Consider the following 18,550-nt stretch of genomic DNA (forward strand, 5'->3'; position numbering starts at 1 on the left):
AGGCCGAAACCACCCGGCCCCCGCTGGTTCTCCCGTCAGCAACTCCTAAGCCTTGGGCGACGAAGGGACGTATGCTGGCTGATGGTTTCTAGTCATCGGTGCTTGTCTGCGTCATAAACGGGTTGTCCCTGTTTGTACTTCCTTTCTATTTCAAATTTCCAAGCAACCCGGCGTTTATAACGTCCAATTAGTTACCGTGAGACAACACCGTTGAGCCGGATCGTCCGCCGGCTCGTTCCATAGCAGAGACGCCTCGACCATGGCCACACCGGCACAATGCTACTATTGCTTTGAAAGCTTGGACGCGGCTTTCAAGCGCAAGGAGCCGCCCAGTTTGGCCATTGTCGAGGATCTCTGGGAACAGCACGAACGATTCAAACTGAAGAAGACGTGAGTCTGCTTCTTTCAGATGATCAGTCCTTATCACGATGTTCTTTGAAATTCTGAACGCGGGGAGCAGTCTCGAAATCGAAGACGATGACGACGACGATAACGCCGCCGAAGGCTCAGTCGCCTCCGCAAAATCCGAGGACAGCCGGCCGAGTCTCAGCTTGCTGGGCGTATCGCGACTGCACCGGGATACGCTCTCGCCCGCGTCTTCGCACCCGTCACGAACCCCGTCATCCACCCTGTCCACGAATTCCTCGCGTTCTGCGTTGACGACGTCCACGACCGTGACCACACCGAGCGAGCAGCCTGAACAACGCTACCCGCTCTTTGTTACCTGGAACACGATTTCAAAGCATGGGCAAAAGAGCCTCCGCGGATGTATCGGGACGTTTGAACCGCATGAGCTCTCAAAAGGGCTAAGAGAATATGCATTGACATCGTATTTCCCCGCAGTCATCATCACCCCAGATTTGCTTTTCTTTTTGTTCAGGGTTCCGAGCGTAACAGAGAAAATCACTACTAACGAGTTTTCTTCATGAATTGTCACAGCGCGTTCGAAGATACCCGGTTCTCGCCAATCCCGGCATCCCTGCTGCCGTCTCTTTCCTGCCACATCACTCTCTTAAGCCACTTCGAGCCCTGCGCACATGCGCTGGATTGGGACCTCGGCACGCACGGCCTGCGCATCTCCTTCATCTACCGCAACCGGCGCTACGGAGCCACATACCTCCCCGACGTTGCCGTCGAGCAGGGCTGGACCAAGGAGGAAACCGTCGAGAGCCTGATGCGGAAAGCCGGGTGGGATCGGTCCGGTTCGCACTCATCCTCGAGGAAACTCCTGCGTGGTGGTTCCAGTCGGTCCGGCCACAAGACTTGGCCCTGGGAAGAGGTTGAGGATTTCCAGGCCACGCGGTACCAAGGTCTTGGCGCGACGGCGAGTTACAAGGAGTGGATGGAATGGAGGGAGTGGGTAGCGCAGGAGGAAAGTCGGGCGAAGTTATTGGAATAGATCATACTATCCAAGACTTTCGGGTCGATCGTATTTGCTCTATAAGTAACCTGATGATGAGAATGAACGCATACGCTATATAACGAATTCATGGTATCAATCCAATCATCACATCATTCAAAGGAAACCCCGAGAAGATCCAAGTCTAGCGTTGTTGTTGTTGTTGTTGTTGTTGTTGTTGTTGTTGTTGTTTACTATGCCACAACCCCGTCACCACCTCATTGACCTTTCGCTCCTGCTCTCTGATCTGCTGCTCTGTCTGCCCTCTCGCGTTTCCCCCTGAGTCAATGACCATGCGGTCCGGGTCAGCATTGCGGGACGTCGTAGAGTCATCGTAGACGTGATTCCCATCGACGCGCTCCGGGCGGGGGTCGACAGACGTCGCGCCGTCCATCATCATCAACCCGCCACCTTCACGCAGCTTGTTGATCGCGCGGACGGTATCGATGGCGCGGTGCAAAGTGCGGCGGGCATTGAAGTTTTTCTTGACGGTCGGCAGGAGATCCTCGCCGGAGCCGCGGCGTTTGCTGCCCGCGCCGCCGACACCGTTCTCGGGTGCGATCCAGGGGTGCTGCAACGCCTCGTGCGCGGTGATGCGTTTCTGGGGATCGATCGTCAGACAGCGGTTGATGAACTGGCGGGCGGTCTCGGAGACGTTGCGCCAGTGCTCGACGGGAGTGAACGAGTAATCTGCCACGAGGATGGCCTGCATCTCCTCGAGGTTCGATTCCCGATCGAATGGCGTGTAGCCACAGAGGAGGAAGTAGGTGATGACCCCGATGGCCCAGATATCCCTGCGTTACACCATCAACACTCAACTTCCTTTTATCTTATCTATATGGTTGAGGGGGAAAGCGTACACCGGCTTCCCATGACCCGTCTTCTTGAAGATTTCTGGCGCCATATACCCCGGCGTCCCGCACGTCGTCGTCAACACGTGGAACTGCTCCTCATCCATGATGCGCGAGAGCCCAAAGTCGGCAATCAGCAGGTCGGCATTATCCTCGGGGGTCCGGAACAGCAGGTTCTCGGGCTTGAGGTCGCGGTGGACGATGCCATGGTCATGCAGGTACGCAACGGCGGACAGCGTCGCCCGGATCAGGTCCGCCGCATCGCTCTCGTAGTAGCTGCCTTTGCGGCAGATGCGGTCGAAGAGTTCGCCGCCGAGTGCGAGTTCGGTAACAAGGTAAACTGTTTATCACCCGGTCAGCATCTTTATTTCCTAGTGTGCGGCGTACTTAACAGTCGGAGGGGGAGGGGAAGAGCATCGCGGGGCTGTTGGTCACGAACGATTGTTCATCGTCTCAAAGTAATCAACCAGCGTCAGGATATTCTGGTGGCCCATTGACACCTTCTTCAGCACGGCAATCTCATTGCGCACCTGTTGCACCATGATTGGTATCAACACCCCGCTCTCTCTCTCTCAGATCTCGAAGCCCCTTGAGGGGTTACCGAGTAGGTAGTTTAGGTATTTGTCCATACCATATGCTCCCGTCCCGCCATCAACCGTTTATTGATCACCTTGGCGGCATAGTACCGGCCCGTCTCGATGTGCACGCATTCCTTGACAACGGAGTAGGAGCCCGCTCCCAGGGTTTTGCCCGTCTTGTACTTGCATGGCTGGATCTGCGGTCGTTGTTGCGGGTGGGATGAAGACATTGATAAGGACTTTCCAGTCTTCCCTCGCCAAAAAGTCCGTGACAATAGTAAAGAAGAAGGGGGAGGCCCGATTATTCCGGTTGTATTATCCCTGTTCAAGAGGAACTATGACTTGGTCGTTTGCTAATGGAGTACTCAAATTTGTCTATCGCGAAAGCGCTATTTAGTCGTGTTTAGTGTCGTTGGCGGTTAGCCTCCTGGATTTTGGGCCGATGCGGATGGCGGATGGCGGAATGGAGGAGACGCTTGGGCCGATTGGCCGAAGTCTCGGTTTGCAAAAATAAATTGCAAGACTTCTTGCACAATTGCGACAGTTTTACAAACTGTACCAAGACTCACCACGTGATTTGTAAATCCTGACTCCATCACGTGCAGCCGGTAGCCCTAGATCATATCACTTCGATGTCCGTCGTCAATGGTATGACAATAGTACATGGTTAGTACTTTCTACGTGTAATTCAAGGAGATTTCATCAGTCAGGATACTTATTGTCTCTATAGTTTGCTATTTCAGTCGGGCTGAACGTCATCTTGAGCATCCTCTCCGTATAAAACACAGTTGAAACAACGGGTCCAATGCAACACATGTGTGTTGGCGCTGCTTCGGTTTCAGTACTCAGATCCGGTGCTTTCATTTGGAAACGGACTTTGGATTCTAGCATTTGTATTGATAATGAAATTCCAAAACTCATGTCACGTCGTGATTCAGCCTTCGTTTGAAGCCAATCTCCTTTCATAACTGACACGTCCCAATCCCTATATGTATTGTACAATTCTAGTCATGTCCAGGAAAACCGAAAAAAAAAAAAAAACTCTCGCTCAGCTGTCGCAGGGGAAGGCTTTACTCGTCATCCTTTCGGTATCTCCATCGTCACAAGCCTTCTGGATGTTTATAAAAGCCGTTGACAAATCACACGCCGGCATTTGCACCAGCCCTGGTGAAGAGACTCCTCCTGAATATGCCAGGGCTAAACCAGATCCATCCTTTTTGATGTATGGCGTGTCTTTGTCCGGCTGCCATAATTGACCACCTTCTTTGATGGCGTTCAGGGAACTCTCAAGCATGTCGACGGCACGAACGCCCAAGTAGCCATCCTCGGATACAAGCTTTTCAGTTCCGGGTACGGGTTTGAGCTTCTCAAAATACCAGGTGTCCTTGAATGACGACGGATTGTTTCGACTGGCCCCCGGTTTTATACCGTACTTCATATGCGCGACCGCGATCACCCATTCCTCGTCATCGCGACAGATTGTGTGGAAAGTCTCTCCACGGGTAACCCAAGAGGAATCTTTATTGACTGACTCGCCACATTTTTGATGTGTTTTTCTGTAATGATGCGTTAGTTTTCTGTTCCGCGGCTGTCAAGGTTTTTTTTTTTAAAAAAAAAACCGATGGCTCGTACCCGAAGAATGGAGCGCTGAACTTATCCTTGTTACCCCCAGCAAACTCGGGAGCAATTCTCCAAACCCCCGGAAGCAGGGCGGCAATGAACATTTTCCTGAGTTCGACATGATACTTGCCCACGTCATCGGCACCCTCAAAACGGACAAAGGCGCCACCATCGATCATCTTATACAACGCTTGCAGACTTTCGCTGTTTCCACTGAAAAGAGCATTGGTATGGTTCAACTGCATATCCAAGAAATGGTCGTATACTGAGCCTAGTAAATTGAACACTAGGGCTCTAGTAGTATCTCCTGATGCTTTCCTATTGTGACAGGTTAGTAGCAGTCCCCGCGACGAGTTCAAAAATGAGTGTGAACTCAACCAGTGGCACTTACTCCGGAAGGTGAATCAATCCATAAGGCATCGCCATACCGACAGCCTGCGTTACACCGTCCTTGACAAGGGGATATCTGTCCTCCCACTTCTTTTTCTTCGCATTATTCTTGATCGTATTCATGACCACTTTGTTGACTATAATCAGAGATGTTAGCAATATCCGCTTCAACTTAATCAGATTGCACTTTCTTTTTTCTGTGGATAATACGACGGCTACTTACCGTGAGTCATGAATGCGCTGGCTCCGAAAAATCCAAGAGTTATGATCGGGATGAGGACATCTCCTAGAGCATCGAACACTTCGACTTCGGGGGCAAAGATTTCCGTAAAGGTCGGTATATCGTCCTGAATTCTGTCGTGGGCAGATTTGACAGTTTCATATCCACGATGAAGCATCTAGATGGGGGCAATTAGTCGGTTTGGGGGTACGATAGTACTCTTGGAAAAATGATGATACTCACTTTGTGGATATTTCCGAAGGAGTTCATGATCAAATATCTTCAATTCCGTCGCTCCCGTTAGCCATTGTCCATACTATAGAGGTGGTATCCCGAACTCGGCTGTTCTTACCCGCAAGCAAACGCCGTTTCGTGGCACTGGACCGTCGGCACATTGCATGCGTCGTTATCGATAAGGTGGCATCGCCAGTTTTCCGGTCCATGCATCTTGTTCGAAATATATCTATGAATGGACTGTCAGAAAATCCTGCGGCGTGAAACGGGGAGAGGAGGGGGGGGGGGGGGGGTTGGGAAGCTCCATACTCGACATAGGAGTACTCAGTCCTTGTCTGGTTGATATACCAATCATAGTCCAAAAGCCCGTGTAGATAGTAGCAACCCAGTCCGTCCCAGACATCTCGAACATCATTGTCGATGGTCTTGATGAGAGGGTCATTACAGGGCTTGAGGATCTTTTCTCGAATGGTGTCGTTAGTCAAGGATGAAGGTAAATGGAGAACATAAGGATCATCTTGGTCCGGAGGCGGTCCTTGTGCGCTAACAAGCGCCAGGCCGGCGATGAGCAAGGACGATAATGCCCACATATTGTCGGGTAGGACGGTTTACATGATGGATTGTTTCTAGGACAGACGGCTCCTCTAAAACTTAAATACATCAAGCTTGACTTATCCCATCCATGGAGGTGCCCAGATCTAACGGTCCAAATCGAGCACTAAAAAATCATTGCCTGGATTTTGGAAACGATCCAGACTGTCTTTGTGGGCTGCTTCTAGTCAACGAAGACTAAAATATGTCTGATTTTAACGCCCCAGATGCTGTCATATTGACATCCAAGACTCTTCATTATCCACAGACAGGTAGTTGAGCTTGTTGGTGTTCCACACACACATGGCCCCGTTCACAACTTTACTATGTATGTATTAAACACCAAAAGAACTTCTTGGATCCAGACTTGACGAGGATGCTGCGTTTCAACCTTGCGCCCCTTGACTTGCAATTCAGCTACCAATGAAAAGATGTCTGCCCTGTCAATTCTTTCCGACAATTGATGGCCATTCGTGAAGCTATCAGCGCTACTGTACGAAGGAGTACTATGGATTACTATGTCACGGCCCCCAACGCCGAGAGCCTCCGCAGTTCCAGAGGGCGAGAACGATGAACTACCAAGTTAAAATTGAGTTTAACCTTGGTTAGATCCTTGTTGCTCCTTCTGACAGGTCCTCCAAATCGATTGATTTTGTCTAATTAACCCGGAGGAGTCGCCCTAATGAATCCTCTCACGGATTTCGATTTGTTGCCTTTTGAGAATAATATACGGAGTACGGAGTAATACATTACCTTCGAATTCAAAGAGTTCGGATCGCTTCCTAAGGTTAAAGTTAACTGTCAACCAAACGCCAACCAATCGTGTTCAAGAGAATTAGGTTAGAGACGAAGCCTGACGATGGATGGATTGGGGCCAGTATGGTTGAATCAATTGATCAAAGTCCGAGTACGATTCGACAGAAACTGGACCGAACATATACATATGCACTTTCCAGGAATCTGTTACCCTATTCTCCAAACTGGGTACTTTCGTAAACTATCATAGATCAGGAATAGATCTATATACACAATGGAAACCAAAAGTCCAACGCCAACGCTATCCATGCTCCAGCAGAACCCCAGTAAACCAATGCATCTAAATACAATTCATTCATCCATCAAACCCGATCCAACACCCCCTGGGCTACACTCTCCAACAGCTTCAAGCCATGGAACCGCGCCGCGCTGACCATCACCCGCAGCCGCTTCACCATTGCGTCCCGGTCAAGAGTCGCCGTCCACGCGCCGCTGCAGGAGCAATGCTCCAAGAACGCGCTCGTCTTGAGACTGCCGCACTTGGCGCATTTCAGGTCCTGCGTCTGCCATGCCACCACCATCCCTTGCACCTCGGCAATCAGCTTCTCCTCCTGCGCCAGCCGGTCGAACTCCGTCTGGCAGAAAGGGCAACGCCATGCCTTGGGCGCAGCGGAGGAGCCCTCGGTCTGTGAAGGATCCGGGAGCACGTCTTCGTCCCGGCAGAGGTCGATGTCGCGGAGGAGGCAGCAGGCGCTGCAGGTCAGCTCACGCAGCTTGAGACTCGCGCTAGGATTCTCGAAGCGGCCTTCTTTGCTGAACTCGCGGACTTCGAAAAGCGCGAGGAGCTCCCGTCGCAGGAGCCGCGTCTCCAGTGCGGTGGTCTTGGACAGGTTGAGGACCTGCATAAGGCACTTGACTAGCTCCAAGGCCGGGTTGCGGTTTGCCTCGTTCGGATCCTCCAGCGCGCCGGGCAGCACAGGAAACACGTAGTCGGACGCCAGCTCTGGATGCAGAAGCTCGTCTCGCTGCCGCCGGATCAGACCCGCGATCTGCTTCTTCAGCGGCTTCGAGAATCGGTCCGCCAGGACCGTCGTCATCCCATCGTCGCTTGTCTCCGCCGCCGGCTTGGGGATCTGGGTGAGGCGCGGCGTCGAGTCCACCTCCCCATCGGCTTCCGCGCCGTTCTTCTCGCTGTGCATCAGCTCAATGTACTCCACCACCCAGTCCTGGAAGATACTCTGCATCGGCGCCGGCAGTGACCGACTCATCTGCCAGTGCATAATGGTCTCCAGCTGCTGTTGCTCCGCCTCGACAACCTCACGGCACCCCTTGCCGCCGTAGTTGAACTCGTCGTACCACACCAAATAGTCCCAGTACTCTTTGATCTCGAGATCGATGAAATGGAATACCGGTGTGCCGCGGATCGACTTGATGACGTACTGACTGTATGCGTACGCATTTCCGACATTCGTCTTAGTGGTCTGCAGCAGCAGCCGCGTCGGGCTGGCAAAAATCACGTTCGAGCCCACGCGCCGGAAGTCTCCCATGAGCTGCTGGAACGACTTCTTAGACATGACCCGCACGTAGTGGTGCAGCGACCTGTCGTAGAGATAGGAGCTGGGGCTCTCCACCCATCGGATCAGATGCTGCACCATTATGTCGGCCATGGTATTGCCGTTACATGCCTCGGTCCACCAGTGCTTGACCAGCTCGCGCAAAACAGCCACTCCAGCGGACGTAAACGCCTTGTCGGAATGTAACACGCCGGTACCGTCACCGGTGCCGTTGGCCGGCGCAAGGAGCTCGTCGCTGCCTTCAAGCTCGTTGATGATCGACGACGTGAGGATCGTATTGATGGCCAGGTTGCGGACCTCGAGCTCGATCGAAACGGTCGAGTACGTGCCCGGCACATTGATCGACGGCATCTCGACCGTCTCCAACGGCCCGACGTCATCTTTCTCGTACCCTGCGTGGTCCGGCCGCGGTCCAGCTGACCACCAGAGAACCACGTTGTTCTGCTGCAACCGCCGTGCATAGGCAATGTCGATCAAAAACCGCGGGTCGTCGCTCTCCAGGTTGCAAACGGGCACGTCGCCATACCGCGCTAGCATGGTCAAATGGTGAATCCAGGCGCCGAGGGACAGATAATGCGCCACCAGCCGTTTGGCGACAAATGTCTGCCACCCCAGAGGCGGCATGTCCATGTCGGATAACTCGGGTTTGATCGTCAGGATCGGGTAGTCCCTCAGGATGGGCAGGCCATGGATGAGTTTGTGCTTTTGCTGGGACTGGATCACAAACACAACGGGCTGGCTCTCCTCGCTGCGCAGCTTCTTGACTAGGTCGCCAATCTCCAACAGCGCCTTGCGCTCCGCGGTGACTTGCAAGCTTCGGAAATGGATCTGATCCTGATACTCAAACGCCTGGGCGGTCGTCTCGGCACCCTCGGCCTGCAACTGGCGGGTACGCAAATCGGAGTAGATCTTGTCCACATTGGGCAGACCCAGAGCTTCACGAGAGCGACTCTGGACCACGATATGTGCTTCATTCTTGGTCGTTGAGAAGAGAGCAAACACCTGCCTATCCCCGGAAGCCACATGGTAGAGGTAGTAATATGCCATGGACTCCCCGTCCAGGTAAGGCCGCTCGGTGGTCCGGTGCATCAGGTGCGACAGCTCGAATCCATGCTCCAGGCCCTCTCCAAGCACGCCGCGCTGGTTCTCGTCAAACGTGCAGGTGCTGCCCAGCTTCATCACTGCTCGGATGCTGAGCGGGACGTTGCGTTCATACACGCCCTCCACGCTAGGGTGGTTGATAAGCGCCTCCAGCTTCTCCGATTCCGTCACATACGTCTCCTCAGGCAGGGTCAGCTTGAAGAGGTGGACCGAAGGATGCCCGTTGGGCAAGACATAGTTGACCCGCTCGACCTCGCAGTTGGGGACATCCACGTCTGGCAGGGAATCTCCCTTGAGGTTGATCAACAACTGCCGAGGAACCTTCACCGTGAGGGCGTGGACTTTACGGTCGATCAAGACAAACGCGCGCACCTCGCCCGGCATCTCCGTTTCTCGAAGCTGAAGGACTTGCCATGTGCTGATGTACATCATCTCGGCCTGGTTGCGGAAGAAATTGCTCAACGAGTTGGGCGCCCCGCTGCTGGGCTTCTCGCCAAAGAGCTGTCGACGTCGGATCCGCGCCTGTCGCTGGATCTTCCATTTTTGCTTCTGATACTTGAGGAAACCCTGGTAGTCTTCATACATCGACGGCATCGTCGGTGGCAGGGCCGCGTAAGGGTCAAGAGAAGCGTCCGAAGGTCCTTCCGGCAGTTTCCGCTTCTGCGGAGTCTTGCTCGAGGGCGACATCACTCGATCGTCCGCTGCGGCTTGCGTGACATCTTCCATATCCGCAGCGTGCGAGACGCGATGGTCCATGGTATTGGTCGACACCTCCGTTAGAGGATTCTTCTCAAACATATCAGTCATCTTCTTCTGCTTGAACTTGTCCTCTCTATTTCGAACACGTCGCTCCAGCCAGTCGGGAAGCGGGACCCTGGGCACCGGATTCCGCAGCTTCTGCAGCACGGCCGGAATGCAGATGAGTTTCTGGATCATCGAACCCAGTCGCTCAATGTAATAGTCCCAGTCGATGACCGACCTGGGATCCATATCGCCGGGATCATCCTTGAGCCACTTGCGCAGGAAGAAGCGCTTCACGTTTTCCTCCGCGGAGAAGATCGTGACGGGGATGGCTCGCTCCGCCACCGGCGCATTCTTGGGCTTCTCGGAGATGATGTACTGGCAGTTGAGACCCCGATCCTTGATCATCTGCTCCCCCAAAAACTCCGCCAGACGCTTTGCGGTGGTGATGGATGTTGACTTTTGACCACCATATTCTTCCAGCGTCTTGCTCATGCTTCGGTTCTCGCAAATCAGATCGATGAGCTCCTCGTCGGCCAGCGTGGCTCCCCGCTCATATAAAACGTCCAGCCACCTGTTGGCGACGCGAGCCACCGACTCGTACGTCTCGGCCAGGTTCGAACCGTCCAGGAAGAACTTGAAGATTTGTTTCTGGAAGATCTTGATGAGCTTGAGCTCGCCTCTCCGCTTGACTTCGAACCCCTTTAGTTCGGCAAGTGAGCCGTCTTCGTTAAAAACAGCGTATCGCTTCTTCAGATTCTTGTCCTCCTCCTTCGACGCAGGCAAGATCATCGCCTTGTACGGACCGTCAATCTCGAAGAAGATGGAGTTGTCGCTGGTCGTCTTGTACTTGAACGTCTTGGGATCCACGAGCGTCTGGTACTGGTGATTGGTGAATCTGCCGTGCACGATGTAGTTGAGCATGACGCAGGGATACGAAATGCGCATTTTCTTTCCGTTTTTGAGAGTAAAGGTAAAGTTCTCCGGAAACGTTGTAGGAAGCATGCACCAGATCCCATCGGTGTCCAGCTCCAACGGACGCCCGATTCGCTCCACAAGCTCTCGAGCCATCTGAATGATGCGGGCACCGGTGAGACAGGTAATCCCAGCCATCTCCATAGAATACCATCTTGAGCCCTTGCGCATCACATATCCGTAAAAGCTATTCAAGATGACCTTATGGGCGAGCTGCAGAGAGTCGTAGAGGACAATCATCTTCTTCGCCTCTTCGATCTCGATGGCAGGCGCACCAGTCTCCTTGAGTGCCTCGGCTTTACCTTTCCACACCTTCTGCTTCCCCTTGAAGTCATACCGTCGGTCACGGAAATCTCGCACCGTGTTGACGTAGAAGGGATTTTCCCGCTGACAGACGATGGCTTCCCTCTCGATGGTCTTGCTCACGTAGAGCTTATGGTAGATCTTCTTGCTGTACTCCTGCAGCCGCTTCTTGATGATGGCCGCCTGCTCCTCCTGGCTGAGATCGGAAAAGGCACGCATCGGCGCACCTTTTTGCCGCCCTGGGAATTTTTCATTCTCGACGGCCCGCCGAATCATGTTGTATTCGTCTCTCTTTGCAGGAAGAAACTCGCCTCGCCACGCCCATGTGAGGCGACGGTCACAGTTTTTCCCCGGACGGTTGAAGTCACAGGCGGCGCAGTCCGACTCTTTCTTGATCGAGTCTGGCTGCAGGCGGTTCGTCGTCATGATATTTGGATACATTGATGCTACATCAAGGTGATAAATGAGCGGCCGTTCGGTTCGCTCCGGTCGGTCCCTCAAGTCTCTGAGCCGTGAGGCGATTTGTTCCTTGACCTCCTCAAAGTTCGCGACGTCGTCCAGAGATTTTTTCTCTTCAACCTCGATACAGAACTTGAGAGAAGCATCAAGATCGTCGAGCAGCTTGTCGATGGCCGAAGGATCGATTGTGAACTTCTCAGGAATGTCACTTCGGAACACGCCTGATTCGATACACTCGACGTGGCCGCCAACGTAGGTTTGCGAGTCCAGCAGATGGCCTTCGTAAAACTCTTCCGGAGGGTCCTTGTGCTTGTTTGGCAGGACAATTCCGTTTCTATAGGCCTGCACGGTAAGCAGCATCTCGCACAGCGTTCCCGTTCCTTTTCGGAGGACATCGTCGGGGTTAAGAGGAAGGATCGTGCAGAGGGAGAAGATGAAGGGGTGGATGTATTTCATGTAGAGGTAGTATGTCGCAACGGCATCGGAAACCGAGTACTCTGCAAGGGTCTGTGGGCGTTCACTAGCATATCGTGTCATGACCTCTGGGTCCAGCTCATCCGGGTCGTAGCCGAGTTTTGCAACAGTGACGGCTTTCAGACCTCTGCTTCCCTGAGGCAAATAACTGTCACGGTTGACCCAGGCATAGCAATCCATGTGGACGCAGTGGTGGCTCTGGTATATATCTTCGCTGTTCTTCTTGAAGCCGATTTCGGTATACATGTCGATTCCCAGTACCGATGCGCGAGCCTCGACAAACGGCCAATCGAAGGTGTCACCGTTGTACGTTGCAATAACCGTTGGTCTCGCCTCTTTGATGTGTCCAAAGAAGCGCTCCAACGCGCTTCGCTCATCGGGCTCATTGAAGACGACGAACGGACCGGGAAATTCTGGCTTGGGTGTATACTCAAAGTCGTTGATATCCTCAGAGACGATTTCCCGGTTTGTGATTAGGAATCCATTGCCGTCAATCATGTACGAAATCATCATGATCTGGTCAATGACTGGATCGGGGAATTTCAGCGGCAATTTGGTTGTTTCAATATCGAAAGCCAGAACAACGGGTTCCGCTCGCTGCAGGCGCTCCTCAATGCAGGTCAACGTTGTAATACCGTGCTTGACTTCCACATCGTACCATTTTCCGATGCGGATATCTAAAACTGCGTTAGCCAGGAATCCTTGATGTGCGGGACAACTCGAGGCGTACCTTTATCGATGGCAACGCGCACATGGTACGGAACATCGTACTCTCGAATATCAACAATATAATCGCTCGCATTCAGCGTTGTATTATTCCGTGCGTCATTATATTCGTCATCAAAGAGATCGAAACCAGCCGAAGTCCTATACCAAGGTCAGCAGATGCTTCTTCCACGATTGAGCGAACACGAAGACCAACCTGGCCATCTCCGCATAGGTGTCCATTGCCGTCACATTCTTTTTATTCTTCTCGGCAATAGGCATGAGCACTTTGCGCGCCTCCAGCAAATCGCTCACATTGGCAAAGCTCAGCTGAATAAACGTCCGTTTATGTCCGAGCAGATGGTTCGGCATCTGCAGATCATCCTTCACCACCCGCTTGATACTCTTGACCACGCCATCGAGTACTCTCCGACACCACTCCTCAACCTCCGTCTCGTGGCCCGCCTTGGCGGCGATCAGGAAATACGGATCATACTCCACCGTCGCCTTGAAACTCCCGCCGTCGTCGTCGATGAAGTAGAAATCCACTCCTGCGCGGCCTCCGGGAATGCTCGGGTCCTCAATCGACGTGCTGTGCATGTTGATCAACCAACCGGTCCGTCGGGGTCCGGATTCAATCCGGGGAAAGCCGAAAGACTCGTCAATGCTGTTGACGAGGCGCGTCGCTTCGAATTTCTCATCTCGCGAGGTGGCTTCTGTCGAGCGTAGAGAGGCAAACTCGACTGTTTTGGTCCGTTGAGGGTTGTATGATGCGGTCCGTGACCGGAACTTGTTCCCATATTTGCTGGGTTTGCGTAGAGGCATCGTGGTGGTTGTCGTCCCGTTTTTGCCCTCATGCGCTTAGAGAATGGGCGCGCGACGAACTGCAGTGGCAAGTATATATGGTCTACCGGGCAAAAGAGGGCATGTTCCCGCGAATTCGTTGTTTCTGTCACAATCGGAGTATCAAACGTCCATCCCGCACTAGACTGGAATCCTCAACTGCTCTTTGACGCGTTCGCGTTGACGCGCTTTTGCAAATACTCACATATGATTGGCTGGTTCCTTTTGCTTTGTTATTCTTTTCATATTTAGATTAGCGCATTTCCTCCGGAAAAAACAACTTCCTTGCCGAGTTCTAGGTAATCAGAAGATCAATCCAAGTTGAACTTTGGTTAGAAAAAGAAAGAGTCCTTGCGCCGACCCGTCACCATGGCAGAAGACACACGAGAGCCCGAGAAATCAACCCAAGAATCCACCGCCTCGGCGATCGCCCCTCCCAAAAAGCACAAGTACGACCTGCCCAAAACGCAGGTCGGAAAGCTCTGGGAAGCATTCGGCAACCCGGAACAGCCGATCAATGAGTTCTCGACCGCCAAGTATGGCAAGACGGGGGAAAAGGTAGACGACATTGATCTTTCCAAGGCCATTGGAACGATATCCATGAAGGATTTTGCCAATTTCTACAAGGCTCCCTGCGCACGGGATGGGTTGATGTATGGTTTGGGCGCTGGGTTTGTTGCCGGTGGGGTGCGGGGGGTTCTAGGAGGTATGCTTTTTCAATTCTGTTTCTCTCTTAGGGAGGGAGGGAGTATGAGTGGTTAGTCTGACGGAGAATGTCTAGGGTTGGCCAAAGTCTGGCCAGCATGCAACTGGGCCGTCGGCACTTTTGCCGTGGTCTCCATCGGCGCATACGAGTTCTGCCAGCGGCGTCGGAGACAAGAACTCGAAGGCATGAAGCAAGCCGTGCAGATGATGGCGGAGATCAAAAAGAAGAAGCAGAAAGAGGCCGAGGAGGCGAAGGCTGCGCGTGCAGCGCAGGAGGAAGAGGAGCGGAGAAAGAAGAGCTGGTGGAATCTGGCCAATTACAAGTTTTGGTAAGAATGAAAAGCGTGCATATCATCCGTGATGATGATACAAAAGGAGTTGAGGCGTTATTGGTTCGGTGGGGATGAATCTTCAATGTCTCATTTTACTTGTTGAGAAAAAGAGCTAGACGCTTGACCCAGGGGCATATCGTGTCATCCATGTACAGTATTCATCAAAAGAGAAGACAAATCACCCAAACTCCTCCTCACAACGCCATTCCGTGCAACATGAAGCAGCCTCAGGTATCAACCGTCAAGAGCAAACTTCACCCTCTTTTGAACAACTCCATCCGACAGCGCCCTAGCCGCCGCCGCTGCATGTGCGACTCCATGGCGCCGTTCCAGCCGCCGCTCCCGAGCCTCTCTCGCTTCGCGCCTCTTCCACTCGGCGATCTGCCTCTGTCGCTTCTGCGCGCGGGCCCACGCAATCGCAGGAGTCGGCTTGAATCCAATGCCATTGATTCCATAGCCATCATCATCTTCATTGGGATCGGCAGGATTGCAACCGGTGATCTCCGACTCGCTACATGATTCCGGTTCTGGCGGAGGCGGCGAGAGTCGCCGCCGATTGTGCGTGAACATGGCCACCTTGCGGGAGACTGAGATTGGTTGCTTCTTCTTCCTCTCCGACGATGAGGAGTCTCTGGCGGCGGTGCCAACGTCTTGTTCAACGGTCTCTCCTCCAGCCGGCGGCGGAGCATCTCCTACCCGCCACTGCAACGGGGACTTGCCACCACCGTCGGCCTCTTCATCGTGGGACGAACTGTCATAAATTGCCAAATCCTTCAAACTTCGTGCAACCGATGTCCGAGGACTATACCGGCCACTCTCTTCCTCTTCGACCAGCAGCAGTCGGTCCTTGCCCTTGTCATGAAGACTCGAGAACGACAGAGAGGACGTTGGCGATCCACAGGAGGAGCTTTCTGGCTCAGAGGCCTCTCGTTTCCGTTTGTTTCTACTACATGGCGAGGACATGCTTGCCATCGTCAGATCGTAGACAACTCCGTCCTATCTAAGTATAGATGGCAAGTTGGAGAATGTGGGGGGGAAGGTCAATGAAGGAGTAAGTATGCATGAAGCCAGGTTATTTGGTAGGGGATCAAATTGGTCATCTGAGAAGCTGGAGTGATGGAGGCTCCATGATGGATAGAATGCAGCAGTAGTTGATGACCAGACGGTACTCGGATTCCAGAGAGGTGGTTGTTGACGTTGAATTTGGCCATGAGGTATCACTCTCCATGGAAACCTGGATCCACGTGAACGTCTATTTCCGGATTAGGGTCAGCCCTATTGCTGCCTGAGGCCACAGGGTACTCCGTAGTTTTGGTGTTCAGCCCTGCAAAATGGAGACAAGCAGGCAATGAAACAAGTACTGCATAGACAGCTCACAGCATTGAATCTTCGTTAAAACTATACTGAACCTTTTATACATCTCGCCAACGCAAACTGAACAACCATCGAGCAATGAAATACAAAAAGCGCCAAACAACCGAAAACGCCGCGAAAATCATAAAAACACAATCCCATCCCGAAGAATCGGAGCTCAGTATCATGCCTTGGTCTTCTTCTTGGATGGCTCGTCTTCGCCTTCTCGCTTGCGCTTCTTCTCCTTCTTCTCCTCCTTGTCCTTTTTGTCCTTCTTTTCCGACTTGTCCTTTTTGTCTTTCTTTTCCTTCTTTTCTTTCTTGTCCTTCTTTTCTTTCTTTTCCTTCTTGTCCTTCTTGTCCTTTTTCTCCTTCTTCTCCTTCTTGGCCTCGGCCTTCTCGGCATCGTCCATTTCCACGTCGCTCGCCTCCCCGGCGTCGACCTCGATGTCGGCGAGGATCGAATCCATGGCGGATTTCTACCAAAGTTAGTTGTGCTTTAACTAGGTTATGAAAACAAGAAAAAGCTTACCATAACATCCGCATTCTTCGACGGCGGTGCCCCTGTAGCGTAAAACTCGAGACGCTCCTCGACCTGCTTCTTAAGAGCCTCACCGAACTTGGTCGTGGGCGTCTCAGAAAAGTTGTCTATCCGCGACGCGATAGAGCACTTGTTCGCCAGGAAGCGAGAAATGCGGCCCTTGTTCTTGGGCCCGGCCTTGCCGATGAACGACGAGTGGTAGAGAAGCCCATACTTGGGCGTATTGCCCTTGGTCTTGAGTGCGCGGAACAGCGCCTTCTCGGCACCAAGGATCTGGACGGTCGAGGCCGGGTACTTGGCCAGGTTTGTCAGGCTGCCGGCATGCGAGATCAGCCGTGCGCCGACGATATCGCCAATGAGCGCAGCCAAGTTGGGGGCAACGACGCCCATCTTCTGGACAAGGTACGAGTGCAGCGATTTCCGGTAGTTGGTGAGGTTGACGACTCGCTGGGCAAAAGCCATGACGTTCTCCATGTCGGTTTCCGAAATGTCCTGGCCCATGCTATGCTTGGCGGCATCGATGATGTTGCGCGCGAGACCCTCGTCGTCATCCACCAATGCGGCGAGGTCGTGCAGCTTGTCTTCCGACAGGGTCTTCTTGTCTCGGATGAAGAGCGCCACCTTGGCATAGCGGTGGTTCTCCGAGACGATCTTGATGAGCTCTGGGAAATGCCACGAGTACCACTCGCGCATACGCATCGAGAACGTGTTGATGGCCTTGTCGAGCTGGTCAATGATGGCAATGGCCTGGATGATATGGTTGTCGTCGCGCTGCACGGAGAACTTGACCTTGGCGCGCGAGTAGGCATGACCCAGGCCGAGCTGGGCGGCATCCATATCGCCTTCCCGCAGCCCCTTCAGCAACTTGGTCGCATGCATCCGAATGCCGCGCAGCATGTCCTGCACCACATCGCTGGTGTCGACGGTTTCGCACTCGATATTCGGAAAAGCGGACTTGATGCTGGTCGCGAGGACCCTGTCGTAGACGCCCAAGCGGACCTTGTTCTTCTTGCCTGCCTTGGGCAGGTTCAGCTCGAGGAACGAGATCAGCGTGTCGGACGCGACGCCTTCAGAGATGTCATTGATCTCGCTGAGCGCTTGCTTGTTGTTTCTAACCGTGGAGTTAGCGCGCGCAAGATCCGGCTCCAAAAGAAGGCGACTACATACTCGAATGGCAGAAAACTGACGAGATTCACCATCTTGCTGAATTTCTTCACATCGTTCAAGCTCTCTTGGACCTCCTTCAGGTAGGCACCGACAGTATCTGCCTGGTGCACTACCTTGAAGAGGGAATAGCCCATAGGGGCCTCGAAAAGAAGAAAGTCGGTCATTGCTCGAGAAATGAGAGAATACACCGACTAAGCGAGAGGCCCGTCGTGTCGAGGAATGGGCGAGAGAGGCGGTTCAAATCGCATTTGATCTGATGGTGAAGCTTTTTTTTTCTTCGGCTCTCAACTTAATCCGGATTAGTCAGCTTTCAAATGTGGAGTCTTGGCATATTTTCATAGATTTGCAATCGAAGTTTACCCAGAGAAATGCATTTCAATATGAGGAATAGAGCAGATAGAAGATCTATGAGAGTAGATAAATGGATTAAGCCAATTATTTACCGATGGAAAAGTACAGCAACAGGAAGTAGTTGTAGTCACCCTCTGCAAAATGTTTGAAAATGTGCACCCATTTGGCCATTTGCATCCCGCCCGCGAGTGTGGGATCATGGCAGAACCACCATCACCGCCTTTGAGCCCAAGCAAATCGACCTTCGGTGCAGAGCCATCGTCTTCGGGGTCGAGATCCCTTTCTATT

General features: G+C 52.9%; 7 protein-coding genes across 7 annotated transcripts; 2 read left to right on the forward strand and 5 right to left on the reverse strand.

The window, feature by feature from the left end:
• Window positions 1-259: 259 nt before the first annotated feature.
• On the forward strand, window positions 260-1,399 carry VTN31DRAFT_3985 (uncharacterized protein; the record flags this gene model as incomplete). Its single annotated transcript, XM_069404322.1, has 3 exons — window positions 260-390; window positions 461-829; window positions 940-1,399. The coding sequence occupies 3 exons, from the start codon at window positions 260-262 to the stop codon at window positions 1,397-1,399; spliced, it is 960 nt and encodes a 319-aa protein (XP_069261308.1).
• A 145-nt stretch (window positions 1,400-1,544) lies between these two features.
• Window positions 1,545-3,058, reverse strand: VTN31DRAFT_3986 (uncharacterized protein; the record flags this gene model as incomplete). The annotated part of the gene is made up of 4 exons (XM_069404323.1): window positions 1,545-2,193; window positions 2,260-2,590; window positions 2,690-2,780; window positions 2,882-3,058. The coding sequence occupies 4 exons, from the start codon at window positions 3,056-3,058 to the stop codon at window positions 1,545-1,547; spliced, it is 1,248 nt and encodes a 415-aa protein (XP_069261309.1).
• An 818-nt stretch (window positions 3,059-3,876) lies between these two features.
• On the reverse strand, window positions 3,877-5,882 carry VTN31DRAFT_3987 (uncharacterized protein; the record flags this gene model as incomplete). The annotated part of the gene is made up of 7 exons (XM_069404324.1): window positions 3,877-4,384; window positions 4,461-4,766; window positions 4,840-4,975; window positions 5,062-5,236; window positions 5,302-5,338; window positions 5,411-5,521; window positions 5,602-5,882. The coding sequence occupies 7 exons, from the start codon at window positions 5,880-5,882 to the stop codon at window positions 3,877-3,879; spliced, it is 1,554 nt and encodes a 517-aa protein (XP_069261310.1).
• A 1,119-nt stretch (window positions 5,883-7,001) lies between these two features.
• Window positions 7,002-13,796, reverse strand: VTN31DRAFT_3988 (uncharacterized protein; the record flags this gene model as incomplete). Its single annotated transcript, XM_069404325.1, has 3 exons — window positions 7,002-12,943; window positions 12,997-13,133; window positions 13,189-13,796. 3 exons carry the CDS (start codon window positions 13,794-13,796, stop codon window positions 7,002-7,004), a joined length of 6,687 nt encoding a protein of 2,228 aa, XP_069261311.1.
• A 387-nt stretch (window positions 13,797-14,183) lies between these two features.
• Window positions 14,184-14,852, forward strand: VTN31DRAFT_3989 (uncharacterized protein; the record flags this gene model as incomplete). The annotated part of the gene is made up of 2 exons (XM_069404326.1): window positions 14,184-14,520; window positions 14,596-14,852. The coding sequence occupies 2 exons, from the start codon at window positions 14,184-14,186 to the stop codon at window positions 14,850-14,852; spliced, it is 594 nt and encodes a 197-aa protein (XP_069261312.1).
• A 233-nt stretch (window positions 14,853-15,085) lies between these two features.
• VTN31DRAFT_3990 (uncharacterized protein) lies at window positions 15,086-15,814 on the reverse strand (the record flags this gene model as incomplete). Its single annotated transcript, XM_069404328.1, has 1 exon — window positions 15,086-15,814. One exon carries the CDS (start codon window positions 15,812-15,814, stop codon window positions 15,086-15,088), a length of 729 nt encoding a protein of 242 aa, XP_069261313.1.
• Window positions 15,815-16,388: 574 nt separating this feature from the next.
• VTN31DRAFT_3991 (uncharacterized protein) lies at window positions 16,389-18,075 on the reverse strand (the record flags this gene model as incomplete). Its single annotated transcript, XM_069404329.1, has 3 exons — window positions 16,389-16,682; window positions 16,736-17,855; window positions 17,912-18,075. The coding sequence occupies 3 exons, from the start codon at window positions 18,073-18,075 to the stop codon at window positions 16,389-16,391; spliced, it is 1,578 nt and encodes a 525-aa protein (XP_069261314.1).
• Window positions 18,076-18,550: the final 475 nt, after the last annotated feature.

The sequence above is a fragment of the Thermomyces dupontii genome, assembly GCF_041956625.1.
Source record: "Thermomyces dupontii strain NRRL 2155 unplaced genomic scaffold VTN31scaffold_3, whole genome shotgun sequence".
Classification (NCBI taxonomy): domain Eukaryota; kingdom Fungi; phylum Ascomycota; class Eurotiomycetes; order Eurotiales; family Trichocomaceae; genus Thermomyces; species Thermomyces dupontii.